The 18,681-nt window shown below is 43.5% G+C and overlaps 1 protein-coding gene across 1 annotated transcript in view; it reads left to right on the forward strand.

The window, feature by feature from the left end:
• The window catches only part of TSLIG3A (tRNA splicing ligase complex subunit 3A), a 481,344-nt gene that overhangs the window by 103,829 nt on the left and 358,834 nt on the right, over window positions 1-18,681 (forward strand). Inside the window, exon 2 of the mRNA XM_085612194.1 lies at window positions 1,729-1,877. Within this exon, the coding sequence (XP_085468320.1) occupies window positions 1,729-1,877 (149 nt within the window). The remainder of the gene's footprint in view (window positions 1-1,728; window positions 1,878-18,681) is intronic.

Genomic DNA, 18,681 nt, shown 5'->3' on the forward strand with positions numbered 1-18,681 from the left:
GTTTTGATACAATTCATCAAGAATAATTATTGTGGAGAGGGTAATTAAATGTGCTCTAGTCAGAAATTACTTTTTATTTATTCCTTTATACCATTTGTTATTAAAACGACGTCCCTGGCCCAGGTATAAAAGGTTTATTTGGGTATACCCCTGTTGATTTTGACTAGTGTCCCTCTTTAGCACTACTGTACTTGACCCCCTTTCATTCAAGTAGTATTGCATCTTATATTAACATTTTAAATTGTTTGATGATAATTTACCTACACATACATTAGAGCGTACTTATCTGGTCTATCTGCCTACATGAAAAGTTCACAATCTGGTGTCACTCATCAGCATTACTGTAATGCTTTTCTACCAGGTGCAAATCAGGTGTTTGTCACAACACACTCCTCCACCAACAGGGAATTTAAATGCAGTTAAGTAACTTACCTTCTATTAAGCCTATCCATAAAGCAACTATTGAAAGTGGGGATTTTAGGGCCCAGGGGCCAGAAGTTTGACCGTTTTAGTCATCTTAAACAGAGAATCCGGCTGTTTGTGACCGCTAAAATGCCTTTTAGCATGTACTAACCCTATTTAGTGAGTTGGTAACCTATTACCGACTCGCAAAATACAGTTTGTAAGTCTGTATTATGAAGGGGCGTGCCAAGGGCGTCCTTTCCTAATAGCGAATTGCAGGTGCATGTATGAATGTTTTGCGACCGAAATGCGGTTGCAGAATATTCATATTTTACCGACTCCATGAAGGAGGTGGTAACACATATGCAAACCGGAAGGGGTCACCAAGGGACCCCTTCCCCTTTGTGAATGTGGGCACCAACATTTTTTAAGATCAGGCAGTGGTCCGACAGGTCACTGCCTCTCTTAAATAATGAAAATGTAGCTTATCATTTTTATTTTTTAAATGTATCTTCTATTCCTTTAAGGAAAATGGGCTGCTTTTCCATACAAAACATTGCTTTATTTAAAAGCAATCACAGGCATGGTGGTCTGCTGACCCAGCAGGCCACCACCCCTGTGATTACAGGCCTTTCCCAATGGGTCGTAAAATGCGACCTGCTTCGTGACCATTAATGAGGCAGATCCCTTTCGACACATTTGGGAATTGCAAACCGTGTCTGAGACACTGTTGTACATCACATTTTGAGACTTCCTAATTGCGAGTCGCAAAAAGTTGCAGTTAGGAAGTTGCAAAATGCTTAAGTCATACATCTGGCCCTATAAGTTCACTTTACAGTGTAATCAAATAGAAGCTCTGGGTCGTAACCTGCGGGAGGGGTGCTCTTCAGAGTGTGATATGGGGGATCCCCAAGAACCAAAGCCATGTGCTGAACTGGACAGCAGTAGAATGGCATCAGTCATCAGAAGGTCCCTACAAGCACTAATTTTGTGGGAAGTTAAGATGAGAATCAAATGGCACATAGCCATAATGACAAACACCCTTGCATGAATGGAGGCATTTGGTACAAAGGAGAGAGACAAAAATAGAAGAAAGCCCACATCCCCTGTGAACCCCTCTGCCCCACTCCCTCCCCATAGCAAGCTTTTGGAAGTATGAATTGCTTAATCATTGACTTCAAGTGTTCCATTTAATGGTGTTTATGTATTCATACTTAAGCACAGAAACCTACAACACACAATTAGAGAAACCAACTTAACTGTGTTTTATGATATGCACTTTAATGTTTATTGTATGTACTGAGTAATTTGTGTTTCCCTCCAAAGTTACAAAGGGCCCTTGCTGGAAGATGGTGCCCTCTGTCAAGCCTCCTCGAGTGGTGCCACTTCACCAGAATACACAAAGGTCTGCGCCTGGCTGGTTTCCGAGCTCAAATTGTATTGCAAAATAGAGGAAAGTGTTCAAGCAACAAACAGTAAGTAATTATACACGCTTATTCATAAATGAAGGAACAAATGCATATTTGTAACTGACAAGGCTCACAGCATCATCATACTAAGTTCAGTCCAAGACAAAAAAGATTATGCTCGAGGCCTATGAGCTGCAGATCACACACTTAGGATAGTAGATCGCCATCTGGTGTTTGGCTCGGATGCTTGCAGGTTGTTGTTGTCTTCGGAAGAAGTCTTTGGTCGCGAGATAGGTGACTCCTCCCTTGAACTACAGTGCGCATGGGCATCCACTCCATCCTCAGATTGTTTTTTTTCCGCCATTGGGTTCGGATGTAATTTTTCCACTCCGGTTGTAAATCTCAAATACAAGCTTTTTGAAGCGAAAAAATTTCTAACAACTACATCGTAGCACCTTCACTCGATATCGAATTAATCGGCTCGATTCCGGACGTCGACGCGGGCGGTTGGGCCTATCCACGCCGTGAGGCCTACGGCTCATGGAAAGGACGCCGTTTAAAAAATGCCCCCAGTGTGGAGCAAAATTTTCGCACAGTGACCATCACAAAGTCTGCAACCTGTGCCTATCACCGGAATACGACAAAGCCAGCTGTCCAGCCTGCGCAGCATTTCGATCCAAAAAGACCATTCGGGATCGAAGAGCTCGACACCATATCATGGCACACAAACCAGCCCCGGAACCAGAAAACATCTTTGATGAGGGTCCGATGTCCCGGAAGAAGATTCCGAGGAACTTCAAATCATCTCAGAAGCAGACGACTCAGACGACCCCATTACTCCTGGGCAACGCGCGAGTACCACTGCCCCTGCCCTATCCCCTCCAAAACCAAAGGCATTGGTCAAGACTTCGCCAGCTGGCCTCATTCGAGACCGAAAACACCCTTCAGAAGCCCCGCCTCCGGGCTCGGCTCCGAAGAAACATAAGCCTTCCGATGGCTCGGGCCCGAGCAAGCCGCATGTAATTGTACCTTCGGCACCAAAGACAAAAGACCCCTCGGCACCGAAATCGGATCCAACACCCTCGGCACCGAAAACATCGAGGCCCATAGATAAACCGGCACCGAAACTTCCCAAGTGGAAAGACTTAACTTCGGCACCGAAACCTTCATCGGCACTGAAACCTTCATCGGCACCGAAACCACTGGCTAAGGACTATAATACACCTCCTAAAGCCAAAGACTCGACCGATCAACCAAAACCTCGATCGGAACCGAAAAAATTGGCGCCAAAATCTGTTCCTGAAGAACAAGAACTTTTCCATCCAGATCCAACACAAAAAAGGATCTATATTAATCCAAAGACTGGACATGTCACTGCAGTGCCATGTAAGAAACGGAAACTGGACACAACACCTGCCCCAGTTCCTATAAGAAAGAAGTACTCTGCAACATCACCTATTCCTCCTTCCTCTCCCATACGACCTTCTACCCCACCCCCTCTGCCTACAGCCCCCTTACCTCTACCATCTCCATCACATACACCACCTCCACAGGATGATGACCTAGGGGGAGGGGGGGATCCTGGTGACCCTAATGATCCGTTCATGGATCCAGATACCGCACCATTGGATGATTGGGCATACCCTCTACCAGATATGCCTGACCCTACACCATATCCCTCCAAACCATCACCTCCAGATGACCACCTGGGGTTTGGACAACTAGTAAACAGGGCAGCACTTTACCATGGCGTCACCATGCACTCCGATGCACCCGTGGAAGATTTCCTCTTAGACGTGTTTGAACAGTCTCAGAAAACAGTACAAATTCTACCTATGATTAAAGGTATCACAAAACACGCCACAGAAGTATTTAAAGACCCCGTCCGTGCCAGGGTGCTTAACCCAAGAATTGAGAAAAAATATAGACCTGCCCCAGAAGATCCTTGTTGCATCAAAGGACAGCTCCTTCTGGATTCTTTGGTTGTTTCCAACGCAAGAAAATGTGCCAACTCCCAAACCACGGGAGATACACCACCCCCTGACAAAGAATCTAAACTATTAGAAGCCTCGGGCAAACGAGTAGCAGCGCAAGCTGCTAATCATTGGCGTATTGCCAACACCCAGGCCCTACTAGTACGCTATGATAGGGCTCACTACGATCAGTTGGAGAATCTGCTATTACACCTGCCAGACCAATACAAGACCCAGGCAAATGACCTTATACAAGAGGGAAAACTCATCTCAAATGCGTCAATTAAATGTGCACTTGACGCCGCAGACACCGCCTCTAGAGCAATAAACACAAGTGTACTCCTCAGACGCCATGCCTGGCTACGCATTTCAGGCTTTAAGCCAGAAGTACAAAGTACCATACTCAGCCAACCATTTAACCAAGAACAGCTATTTGGGCCAGCAGTAGACACTGCACTCGAAACAATGAAAAAAGACACCGAGACTGCCAAGTCCATGGGAGCATTGTAGTCTCCACAACCACGCGGCTCCTTTCGGCGCTCCTTCTACAGAGGAGCCTCCAAGAATATGGGAGCAGACACCTCCTCTACCTTCAAAACCTCTCAACAAACATCCCCCAGTAGAGGATATTTTAGAGGAGGATATAGAGGAAACAACACTAAGGGACGAGGTCGAGGCAATACCAACACTCGTACCTCCCCCGCCACAAAACAGTGACTTTCCTCCACTCCCCCCAGACCATTCCACTCCAGTCGGGGCAAGACTCAAACAGTTCCTACCTGTCTGGCACTCCATCGCAACAGACAAGGGGCAAAGACAAATTATCCAGTAAGGTTACTGCCTGGAACTCACCACTACCCCCCCCACACATTCCACCCAAGCAGCGTTCCATGTCACCAGACCATCTTGCGCTCCTCAAACAAGAGGTTCTCTCATTGCTTCAAAAACACGCAATAGAACCAGTTCCCTTACAACATCAGGGGTATACTCACTGTACTTCCTAATCCCCAAAAAGGACGGGACTCTAAGACCAATACTCAACCTCAGACCCCTAAATCTGTATATAAACTCAGATCATTTCCATATGATCACTCTTTAACAAGTGCTCCCACTACTACAACAAGCCAATTCCTTGCCACACTAGATCTCAAGGATGCTTATTTTCACATTCCCATACATCCTGCTCACAGGAAGTACCTAAGGTTTGTGGTGGACGGACAACACTATCAGTTTACAGTCCTCCCATTCGGGGTGACAACTGCGCCCAAAGTATTCACCAAATGTCTAGCAGTTGTAGCAGCACATCTCAGAAGACAACAAATTCATGTCTTCCCATATCTAGACGCCTGGCTAATAAAAGCCAACTCATTCAACAAATGCGTTCTACACACTCACCAAACTATTCAACTCTTACACAGCTTGGGATTCACAATAAACTTCCAAATCTCATCTCCAACCCTCCCACATACATCAATATCTGGGAGCCACCATAAATTCCTCCAAAGCCCTAGCATATCCCAGCCCAGCCAGGATAGCCAATATACAAGCTCTGATCGCAAAATTTCAAACCCAACACACTCTTCCAGCAAGAGTGTTCATGCAACTCCTAGGCATGATGGCGTCATGCATCTTCATTGTGCCTTATGCAAGACTACAAATGCGTCCCTTGCAAGAGTGTCTAGCACGTCAGTGGAATCAGGCTCACGGACAACTAACAGATCTGGTGTTGGTGGACAGCCGCTCACATCGCTCTCTAAAATGGTGGAACACAATAAACCTGTCCAAAGGGCGGTCGTTCCTCGAGCACAAATAGTGCTAACAATGGACGCATCACTCACGGGATGGGGAGCCCATCTCCTAGGACACACCACTCAGGGCAAATGGACCACTCAACAGAAAGTGCTCCATATCAATTACCTGGAACTACTGGCAATATTCCTAGCACTAAAATCATTCCAAATACATCTCCAGAACAAAACTGTCCTCATCCATACGGACAACATGACAGCCATGTATTATATACAAAAACAAGGAGGCCCACATTCTCTCCAGCTGTCCCAGCTCGCACAGAACATTTGGAGATGGGCCGTTCCCCAGAACATATACCTACTTGCAGAACACCTTCCAGGAGTTCACAATCAGATTGCCGACTTGTTAAGTCGACAGACTCAACAGATCCACAAATGGCAATTACATCCACAAGTCCTACTCCCCTTTTTCCAACAATGGGGCCAACCAGACATAGATCTGTTCGCCACACACGAAAACGCAAAATGCCCAAACTTCGCCGCCAAGTTTCCCCACCCACAGTCGAAGGGCAATGTGATATGGATGAACTGGTCAGGCAGATTTGCGTACCCTTTTCCGCCTCTCCCACTCATTCCATTCGTGGTACGCAAGCTCCGACAACAGTCTCTCAAACTGATCCTAGTAGCTCCCACATGGGCACGCCAGCCCTGGTTCACAACACTGCTGAAACTCTAGTTCCACACCAAAAACTGTGCCTCTCCCCGTCCTTATTAACCCAGAACCATGGAGAAATTAGACACCCAGATCCAGGTCAACTGAACCTAGCGATCTGGCCCCTGAAGTCCTAGAGTTCGGTTACCTCAACCTACCACCAGACTGCATGAATATTATAAAGGAGGCCAGACGGCCTACTACTAGAGCCTGCTACGCTGCAAAATGGAAAAGATTTGCCATTTACTGCACTAATAATGATATACGCCCACTGGAGGCATCCTTCCAGAACATCATTTGCTACTTACTACACTTGCAAAGATGTAATTTAGCGTACTCATCCATACGTCTCCACCAAGCAGCATTAGCAGCCTACTTACAAAATCGACAACACTTGTCACTATTTAGAGTACCTGCGATTAACCCCTTCCATGCGGGGCGGATTCCCCCGCTGTGCTGACCGTTACCTGCGCGGGCGTGGTCATGACGGAACGGTTCCGTCATGAGCACAGCTCAACCGACGCTCATGACGGAACCGTTCCGTCATGAGCGTCGAAGAGGTTAAAGCCTTCATGGAAGGCCTTAAGAGGATTATTACGCCCAGATTACCACCCTCTCCAGTGTGGAATCTAAAAATTGTTCTTACAAGGCTCATGGGACCCCCATTTGAGCCTATGCATAAATGCGAACTGCAGTTCCTCACATGGAAAGTGGCTTTCCTGATTGCTATCACATCCCTTAGAAGTTTAAGTGAAATCCAGGCTTTAACCATACAAGAACCATTCCTACAATTACACCGCAGCAAAGTGGATCTTAGAACAAATCCGAAATTCCTGCCAAAAGTCATATCTCCATTCCATCTTAACCAATCAGTTGAGCTACCAGTGTTCTTCCCAAATCCGGACTCGGTAGCTGAAAGAGCTCTACATACCGTAGACGTTAAAAGAGCCCTGCTTTACTGCATTGACAGAACCAAATCATTCCGCAAAACCAAACAATTGTTTGTTGCTTTCTCTCCACCGCATAAAGGCAACCCCATTTCCAAATCCGGGATAGCCAGGTGGATAGTTAAATGTATCCAAATATGCTACCACAAGGCTAAACGCACACTATCAGTTCCCCCTAGAGTGCATTCCACACGCAAAATAGGGGCTTTCATGGCATTCTTAGGAAACATTCCCTTAGAAGACATTTGTAAGGCAGCCACATGGTCTACAACACATACCTTCACTAAACACTACTGTGTTGACGTGCAAGCAAAACAACAAGCTTCTGTAGGTCAGGCTGTCCTTAAAACCTTTTTCCAAACTGCTGCAACCGATACAGGTGACCACCGCTAGGGGAGACACTGCTATATAGTCTATCCTAAGTGTGTGATCTGCAGCTCATATGCCTCGAACGGAATATGCTACTTACCAGTATGCATCTGTTCTTGGCATGTAGAGCTGCAGAGCCACACACGCCCACCCACCTCCCCGGGACCTGTATCTGTTCCAGCATCCTCTTACTTAGACATTACACATGGACATCTCTCTCTTTTTACAAAATCCATCATTTCCCATCATGGTGAAAAACAATCTGAGGATGGAGTGGATGCCCATGCGCACTGTAGTCCAAGGGAGGAGTCACCTATCTCGTGACCAAAAACTTCTTCCGAAGACAACAAAAACCTGCAAGCATCCGAGCCCAACACCAGATGGCGATCTACTATCCTAAGTGTGTGGCTCTGCAGCTCTACATGCCAAGAACAGATGCATACTGGTAAGTAGCATATTCCTTCTGGTTCTGGGGCTGAATAGGGATTATTGGTTTGCATGCTGATTGTCATATCACCTGACTACACATTACTTCTGTGAGCCAGAATCATGGTTGGAAGGGAAGTCGCTATTTCGTTATCCTAGTTTGGAATTCATGAATAGTCTAAAAATACAGTTTAAAGAACGCTCATTAACAATGCATTTCACTGTAGGTTTCATATTTACACACTTTTATGCTTTGTTCCACTCTTTTTATATACCTAATAAAGAAAAGTAAATACCAAGAGATAATATGACCAGAAAATAGACAACATGACAGAATCAGCACTCTGGAACCTACAATATCAATTGTCATTCAAGATGGTAGTGGTGACAGGTTTAGACTTGTAGAGAGGGGTGGGGCTGACGCCAGAAGTAAGTATTCTTTCATTTTAGTACGGTTTTTTTTGTTTCGTTTTTTGTAAGAATTTTTTATTTTAGTAAGTATGCTTTAATTGTGAACGATGTGCATACATTTTGATTGGACATAACTAGTTTGCCAAGGAATTTATGTTTAGGTGTTTGTGGTATATATTTTTTAACATAGCTCTTTTGGAAGGAGGTAGAATTGTGAGTTGAGCTATGAGCTGCATACCTTTCAGAAAGAAAATAGAGAAAAAAACACTTGCGTGGTTGGAAGGAGACCGAAAGAGAAGAGAGGTAATAAAGAAACACCTAACTATTGCCAGTATTAGGACTGATTGCTAACAGATGTTGGTGTGTGCCGTGTACTAGGTAGGTTGTGTTTTCTGTTTGTAGGTATTTCTGTAGTATTGTTACATCAAAGACCGTTTACCTGTAAATATATAGTTCTTGTCTCAGAGTTTCTTGTACGAAATGTTCTGGAAGTGTGACCGGCTTAGTGAGTTGGCTTCTTAACTTTGTGTGGTATACTTTTGCTCACCAGGAGTCGTGACCTAAGCTTTCAGTAATGTTCCAGTTGCATAGAAATGCACTTGAAGCAAAACCGACTCTTTGATGTTGGAGGATCAGAAAAGACGGTGACGCAAGCCTATGCTGATAGTCGAATTCTAATAGTAAGCCTAAATATTTCCTTTACCGCTTAGTCGGCCTACCACAAGGACTTCACTTTGTCACATTAGAATACCATGCTTAAGAGGGTCCTGCCATAGCACGTGGCAGCTCTGTGAGCTTTGTAGGTTGCAAGCTGCTCATGCAGAAAGGGCTGCTGGCTGTGCATGGGGTTTGGATTATGTGTGTGCAAGCCGCTGCATTTATTTTTTGTTGGTGGAGACTGCGTACTTGAGATTGAGAGCGATCCCTCTACTGCGTTCTCCCTGAGGTGGTTGTATTTAAATAAAGCTGGTACTCCATACTTGCCTGTTTCGTGCGGAGGTATTTAAACAACCTATTTGGCTACAAGCTGCTCAACCTCAACTTGTTCTCACGCTACATTGATCATGCTTGAGACTCTGTCCATCTTCTATTGCTTGAGGAGTGCTTTATGTTTCCTCCTGCTGTTGTAATCATCCCAAACTTCACACAACGAGAGTAACAGTCTACCAATTCTCTTATTTGCTGTTTCAAGGTACTGTACTTTTACCTTATTTCCTAAGGATTGGAGCACAGCAGTGATGTGCATGCCAGTATAAAATTAGATTTTGTATTACCATTACAAACTCAACATTTTGGTTTAAATAATCATCATCCTTATGAGCTGTTTTGTGAATGTACTTATTAGTTGTGGAACCATACATATTAGTTGTGTAATCATATAATTCCTCCTAATTGGAAAACTTCCAAGTGCATTTCATTACTGTGCAACACATTATTATTATTTTGTCATCATATTCATGTCTCTTTGACGCCATTTATTGGTAATTTTACAATTCGGATTTGGAATACTTTCTTTATGTAAAATGCAAGCTGTGGTTCTCCTCTTCCTTTTTTAGATTTGCCTGGTGAACCAATTATCAAATAGAAGGATTGGGACAGGTCATTTACTGTCTATCTTGGTGCTATTAATGCACAACGCTGTAGAACAGAAAGGTAAAAATTTGTTTAAGAACACTTTTTAGGAACAGAAAGCCATTGTATTTTTTAACGTTTACCTGTGTGTACTCCTCTTGAAGGAGACGAGCTGGATGAATTTCTAGAAGCTGAACAAAGATTAGAGAAGAGGTTTGATACAGAAAAAAGCATTGTTGTTAGACTGTTTACATAATTTTTCCAGAGAATAAAAACAGGAAGAGGCAGTGGAATCTTATGCCACAGCTTTAAGAATTTTAGCAGCAAACTGTTAGTTAGAAAACTTTACCGAACAGCTCATAAAAGACCTGTTGGTTGTCAGATGTCCTAACAAGCCCATCCACGAGAAATTACTTTCTTTTAAAAGATTATCTCTTTCTGATGCGATTGATGGTGCTTTTATGATTAAACATTCGCAGGCAGAAATGACAATCTTAAGGAAAAATGTTGATGAATCAGTTCTAAATATAAAAAGCAAGCTGCTGGATGACGAGCCTTTATCTTTCAAATCTTAGTCAAAAGATAATATTTCACACAACAGATTTCTAGCATGTTTTTATTGCGTATCTCCCCGTCATGCAGCTAATTTCAAACAGTGGCCTGCATTTAAGAGAAATTGTAATCCGTGTGGTGCTAAGGGCCATTTTGCTAAAGTGTGTATAAAAAAGAAACGTCAAGTGAATGAAATAGAAGAATCTTCAGACAAAAATGAATTACAGACTAGTTTAAACGACGTGGTGCTGAATGTTAATTTAATGGATCTTAAATTTTGTGAGAATCCCACTGGTTATATAGTTGTGGGAGGGGGAAAAAAGTCAAATTGTTAATGGATTCAGGAGCCCAGGGTAACTAACCTCACTCATTATATATTTGAGAAATTTTGGAAAGGTGAACTACTTGAAGATCCTGATATCATGACTGAATCTTTCAAGCTAAAACATCGATCTCATTGGCTGTTTTGTATCTACAATTAGTTACCAAAATATATGATTCACTGTCTAAGTTTGTTACATTCAATGGAAATAACACATTAGGGTGGGTTTATAAGGCAGTGTTAGAGGTTGTTCTTTTACCTGGCAAAAGCAAAAAGGTCATGTCTTTTGCTGAGTTTTTGCATGAAATTCTGAGATGGCACAAAATAGGTTGTATATCAGACTCTATTGCTTGTGTTCATCTTGTTCATGATATCACTAATAATGATGATTTTCATTTGCAGGTTCAGAGGTGGATTAAGAAGTATAATGTGTTATTTGAGGATAGTTTAGGATTATTGAGAGATTTAGAATTGCAGATTAAATTTAAAGACGACGCTATACCTATTCAGCACAGATTGAGATGTGTCCCTGTAAGCATTAGGGATGATTTATCCAATGCCTTAAAGTAATTCCAAGTACAGCGTGTAATTGAACCCTTTGATAGCTCTACTTTACTTCGCCTATTGTAATAGCTAATGATTTGTGCATGTGTATTGACCTACAGCCATTAAACAAAAATATTTAGACTGATGCCCACTTGCTGCCTAGAATCGAAAATTTGATGGCAAAGTTGAATGGTGCAAAAATATTTTGCAAATTGGATTTAAGATTTACTTACTATCAAATTGCTCTTCCTGAGTTATCCAGGTATCTCACAGCTCTTGTTACACAGAATAGTGTTTTCCAGTTCAAAAGGAGGTCTTTTAAATTGGCATCTGCCACTGTCAGAGCATAATGGATGGATTGCTAGTTTTTCAATCTAATGTATTAGTAGTAAGTGAGAATCCCCTTGAACATATTCACAGATTGAGTGCAGGTTTTGAAAAACTCGGTGGTGAAATTTAAAACGGGACAAATGTAGTTTTAGTCAAACCTAGCTAGAGTACTTAGGACACATGGGTAGTGCAAATGAAATAATTTCTAAACCTGGTTTGAACAAAGCCATTGAAGAGGCTCCAGAACCAAGCAATAGAGAGCAGGAAATGTATTTCATTGGCTTATTTGAATACTCTGCTAAACGTCTTCCAAATTTTGGATCTATTACTAAGCCAGTGCACTTTGTCTACGGTCCTCAACAAAAGGAGGCTTTTATTCACCTTAAATCGGATTTGTTACAAGCACATTTATTATAGCCATATGTTCCAGGTCTCCCAGTATGTGTCACAGTAGATGCCAGCGACAGAGATTTGGAAGTTATAGTTAACAAAGCATTTTGATTGCTCATTTGCTTTTGTTACTAGAGTTTTGAAAGATTCAGAAAAAAGGTGTTCAGTTATTTAAAAAGAAACTTTAGCCTGCACGAGCTGTGCTAAAATTTAGGAAATTATAATGGAGAATACATTTCCAGCTTAGAACCGATTAGAAGCCTTTGGTATACATTTTGAGCAGACCATCTCATAATTCTGAGAAACTAACTGCAAGACTTACCAGACTTTCCATGAAATTATTAGAATACAACTTTCCATGAAATTATTAGAATACAACTTTCTTGTGGTTAATGTGCCAGGCTGCACTAACAAAAGGACTGATTTCCTATCTTGTTTTCCTATTATAGAAGAAGATACAGAAACTGAAAATGATTTGGAAGTGTGTGTAATTGCTTCAGTCGCTTTTGAAAATCAGTCTTGTATTTCCAAAACAGACTGGATTGTGGCACTCTATCTGATATCACATTGTTTAAGGCTTCGAAATTTTACACTGACGGTTGACCTAAAGAAAGATATCTTTCAGGTGATTTGCAGATTTTTTCTAAAATGTCATCTGTACTTTATCTAATTTATGGTACTGTTTACAGGGGAGAGTGGTTAGTACACCCTTGTTCTTTAAGAAACGGTGTATTAGATTTAGCTCATATAGAGCATTTGAACATGACATTGAACACAAAAAGATTATGTGAAACTTATTGTTGGCCAAAAATGGATTTTGATGTTTAGCAGAAAGCAAAAAAGTGTGATTCATGTTGCAGAGCAGACGAGCATTTGACCGTTATAACTCCTTTTATGGTAGATGTTTTAATTCTAGATAATGGGGTGAAATTTACATTGGATGCCATGGTTACATTCCTTAAAGAATACGGTATTGACGATCGACTCACTAGTCTTTATCACCCTAAAGGAAATAAACGTATTGTTAGCACCATAAGGTTAACTTTATCCAATAATCTACACCCTGTATCTTCCATTCAAGAAATGTTAAATTCCTATCATGCAAAACCCATTTGCACAGCTGAAATGTCTCCTTTCCAAGCATTTTAGGGGCAAACTCCTTTCATTTTAGTAGAACCACATTGGGTCAAGAGAAATAAGTTCTCTTACAATTGCCAATCCTGCAAAACAAAAGTTGAAAAGTTTGTAAACCAGAACGCTGTCTAAATGTATTCCTGGTACTACTCAATGAAAAAGGAACATTTTACTGACTTTCAAATAGGTTACTTTGTAAGAATTAAGATTCCCAGTTTAGTCAGGAAAGATCATGTGAAATTTAGCAATCCTTAAAGAATTATTGCAATTTGTGTAGAAGGGGGAAGGCGGTGGAATAAATCTTCACTTGCTCCGGTTAACTTGAATGATTTTGGTAAATGTGAGAAAGAACGTTTGATCAAAATAGCTCAATGTTTCTAGAACAAATGTTTCAGAACAAAAGTTGCCAAAACAAAAGGTTCGAGGCATATGAGCTGCTGCAGTCACATTATTGCATTAGATCGCCGCCTAGTGTTGGGTCCGGATGTTGCACGTTGTTGTCTTGGAAGAGTCTTCGAGATCTCACGAGATAGGTGACTCCTCCCCTGGACTACAGTGCGCATGGACAGCTCCTCCATCGTCAGATTGTTTTTTTACGCCATAAGGTTCGGATGTACTTCTGCGACGCCAACTTCGACTCCGAAGTTCTCAACTTTCTTCACGGCAAATCCAAGTATCTCGACGGGATTGCCCTCGGGTCGATACCCTAGAACTTTACGAGACTTTAGTTTCTCATATTTCCATCGATGCAGGCCTCCGGGCCTATCGACGCCACTCGGGCCTCGGGCCCATGGAAAGGACCCCCTTCAAAAAATGCCCCCAGTGTGGTGCTAAATACCCACACACGGATCATCACCCGGTGTGCAACAGATGCCTATCTCCGGAGCATAGAGAAGAAGACTGCTCAGCCTGCGCACTCTTCCGTTCCAAAAAGACATTCAGGAACCGAAGGGCCCATCGACCAGCGATGCAGCGGCACCGGAACCGGACAATATCTTCGACGACCCCTCGGATGCCGAGGACTCGGACGATCTACAGCTCGTCACAGTCGAAGAATCGGACTCAGATGACCCAATCTCATCGGGGCAGCACGTGAGTACTGATGCCCCTGTCTCAATCACCCCACATAAGGCTCCGGTCAAGACATCGCAACAAGGCCTTCGTCACGATCGAAACATCCCTTCGGAAGCCCCACCCTCGGGCCCGGCTCCGAAGATAACAGAAAAGCCTTCCGGTAGCTCGGGACCGAGCAAACCGTATCTCCCTACACCCAAAATGCCTTCGGCGCCGAGAAAAACACATCCGGCTCCGGTGCCGAAAGACTTGACCGTTCCCAAGAACGTCGAGCCGAAGCTTCTCGAGTCGAAAAAGGTCGATCCCAAGAAAAATATCGACCCGAAAAAGTTAATCGACCCGAAAAAGACTAACGACTCCAAAAAGGTCACCGAGCCTAAAAAACAGATCGAACCCAAGAAAACGGTCGATCCGAAAAAGGACGTCGAAGTCAAGAAAGCTCCCGAACCGAACAAAAACAAGGTTCCCGAGCCAAATAAGTCGAAGCCGAAGCCTACAAATCCTTGGACTCCCAGCAAAAAACACCAAAAATCTTCGGTGCCGAAACCACCAAATACAGAGGAGGAGCTGATTTTTCCGGATCCTGTCGATCCAAAACAGAAAAGAATCATCATAGACCCTAACACAGGTCATGTGGTGCTCCACAAGAGGAAAATTCATCCTGCATTACCCTCTCCTATTCCTCTAAAAAGGAAGGACATTGCTACTTCTCCTATTAGGCCTGTCACCCCTCCTCCTCTCTCTCCTATTCTGCCTTATGTGCCATACACACCCCATGCCTCCACAGCCTGTTGGGGACCCAGATGACGACATAGATAATGATCCACAGTACCCTTATGACGATCCTGATGACCCAAATCCCAATCTGGACACATGGGGAAACCCATATTCACCAGACAATAACACACCTCTTCTAGACCCCACACCATACCCTTCAAAACCATCCCCTCCTGATGACACCATTGCATTTCATCAGTTAGTGGACAGGGCTGCTAGTTTCCACGGGGTAGATATGCATGCTGACCCTCTGGAAGAGGATTTCTTGCTGGACACCTTCCCAACCACAGAAAGAAGTGTCCGCACTTTACCCATGCTCAAAGGGGTTCTAAAACATGCACCAGAAATATTCAAAGACCCCATTAGGGCTAGGATACTCAACCCTAGACTGGAAAAGAAATATAGAGCAGCACCCTCCGACCCTACATACATCAAGGGTCAACTACAGCTGGACTCTTTAGTAGTTGCCAACGCACGAAAGAGGGCAAACTCACAAACCACTGGCGATGCCGCACCACCAGAAAAAGAGTCCAAACTACTAGAGGCATCAGGGAAAAGGGTGGCTTCACAAGCAGCCAACACCTGGAGAATAGCTAACACACAAGCATTGTTAGCTAGATATGACAGGGCACACTATGACAAACTAGAGGAGCTGCTACAACATCTCCCTGACCCATATAAACAACAGGCAACTGATCTTATCCAAGAAGGAAAGTTCATCACTAATGCCTCGATAAAGTGTGCTCTAGATGCAGCTGACACAGCCTCTAGAACAATCAATACAAGCGTAATGTTAAGAAGACACGCCTGGCTTCGCATATCAGCTTTCAAACCTGAGGTGCAAACCACTATTCTCAATCAACCCCTTAACCAAGATTTCCTGTTCGGGCCTGAAACCGATGTCCTACTAGACAAAATGAAAAAGGACACTGACACCGCTAAATCTATGGGTGCACTGCAGTCTTACCAATCCAAACGTTCCTTTCGTAGATCCTCCTATAGAGGTACAGGGAGAGGGAATAACACACAAACCTCTCAACCCTTCCAAACTACCTCTCAAACACATTTTAAAAAGGCAGAAGAGGATATAGAGGAAACCATTCTAAAGGCAGAGGTAGAGGTAACAACAACAACCGTACCTCCACCACTCCTAAACAGTGACCTCCTACACCTGCTTCCAGACCACTTAACACCAGTCGGAGGCAGATTATCACAGTTCCTACATGTCTGGGAATCCATCACAACAGACAGGTGGGTGAAGCAAATTATCCATTCTGATTACTGTCTGGAACTTACATCTACCCCACCCAACATACCACCCAAACACAGACCAATATCAGAGGAACATACCATACTATTGCAACAAGAGGTCTTAGCAATGCTACAAAAGCACGCTATAGAACCAGTTCCTCTGCAGCAACAAGGAAAGGGAGTTTACTCCCTCTATTTCCTAATTCCCCAAAAAGACGGCTCCCTCAGGCCCATTCTAGACCTTCGTCCCCTCAATCACTATATATACTCCGATCATGATCACACTCCAACAAGTACTACCACTACTACAGCAAGGCGATTTTCTCGCCACGCTCGATCTCAAAGACGCATACTTTCATATACCCATTCATCCCGCACACAGGAAATACCTCAGATTCGTAGTGCAGGGACAGCACTACCAATTCAAAGTCCTACCCTTCGGGGTAACAACAGCACCAAGGGTGTTCACAAAATGCTTAGCAGTAGTGGCAGCACATCTACGGAGACAACATATTCATGTGGTTCCATATCTAGACGATTGGCTGATAAAGGCCAAATCACATCACCAATGTCTGCAGCACACTGTGACCACAATCCATCTATTACACAATCTGGGATTTTCCCTCAACTACCCAAAATACCATCTACAACCCTCCCATATACAGCAGTATCTGGGAGCCACAATAGACTCCACAGTAGCAAAGGCTTACCCAGCCAGGATACAGAACATTCAAGCAATGATCCAAAAATTCCAACCTCAGACTCTCTTGACAGCAAGAGTGTTTATGCAACTCATAGGCATGATGGCATCTTGCATATTCATAGTCCCACATGCTCGGCTACAAATGCGTCCCATACAAGAATGCTTAGCAACACAATGGAACCAGGCTCACGGGAAACTAAAGGACCTAGTGTTGGTAGACAGTCGTACCCATCGCTCTCTGCAGTGGTGGAACACACAAAACCTTTCAAAAGGACGACTGTTCCAAGAGCCAGTTCCACAGGTAGTGTTGACAACAGACGCATCACTCACAGGGTGGGGAGCCCATCTACTTCAACATACAGTGCACGGTCTATGGACACCGCACCAAAAGATACACCACATAAACTACCTAGAATTACTGGCAATATTTCAGGCAATGAAGGCTTTTCAAAAACACATAGCCAACATGACTGTCCTAGTCCGGACGGACAATATGACAGCAATGCTCTACATACAGAAACAGGGGGGGGGACACACTCTCTGCAGCTTTCACGCCTAGCGTAAAGCATATGGGGATGGGCCATTCCACAAAACATCTATCTTCTAGCAGAACATCTCCCAGGAGTAAACAACCAGATTGCAGACCTATTGAGCAGACACAGTCAACAGATCCACAAATGGGAACTTCACCCAGAAGTCCTACTCCCGTTCTTTCAAGCATGGGGACACCCAGACATAGATCTGTTCGCCACAAAAGAAAACGCAAAATGCCCATCCTTCGCCGCCAGGTTCCCACATCCGCAGTCGAAGGGCAATGCAATATGGATGAACTGGTCAGGTAGATTTGCATACGCTTTTCCGCCAACCCCACTCATTCCATTAGTGGTACGCAAACTAAAGCAACAAACACTTACGATGATCCTGGTTGCTCCCACATGGGCACGACAACCATGGTACACAACACTCCTAGAACTCTCAGTCGTGCCTCATCAACAACTACACCTCTCTCCAAAACAACTCACACAGAACCATGGAGAGATACAACACCCAGACCCCAATCAAATGAACCTAGCAATCTGGCTCCTGAAGTCTTAGAGTTCGGATACCTTAACCTGCCTCCTGATTGTATGAATATCATCAAAGAGGCAAGACGTCCCACTACCAGAGCCTGTTGCGCAAACAAATGGAAAAGATTTGTTATTTACTGCCAAAATAATCCAATCAATCCTCTAGACGCTTCTGTCCAAAACATAATTTGTTATCTGCTACACTTACAAAGATGCAATCTAGCATATTCATCTATAAGATTACACCTAGCTGCTATTGCAGCATACCTTCAAAACAGACAACACGTGTCTCTCTTCCGCATACCACCTATTAAGGCGTTTATGGAAGGGCTCAAAAGAGTAATCCCTCCAAGCGCTCCACCTTTTCCAGTCTGGAATCTTAACATTGTACTTACTAGACTTATGGGCCCACCCTTTGAGCCTCTACATTCTTGCGAATTACAGTTCCTAACATGGAAGGTGGCATTTCTAACAGCAATTACTTCACTCAGAAGAGTAAGTGAATTGCAGGCACTGACAATTCAAGAACCTTTCATGCAAATACACCAAAATAAGGTAGTTCTCAG

The sequence above is a fragment of the Triturus cristatus genome, chromosome 6 (assembly GCF_964204655.1).
Source record: "Triturus cristatus chromosome 6, aTriCri1.1, whole genome shotgun sequence".
Lineage (NCBI taxonomy): Eukaryota > Metazoa > Chordata > Amphibia > Caudata > Salamandridae > Triturus > Triturus cristatus.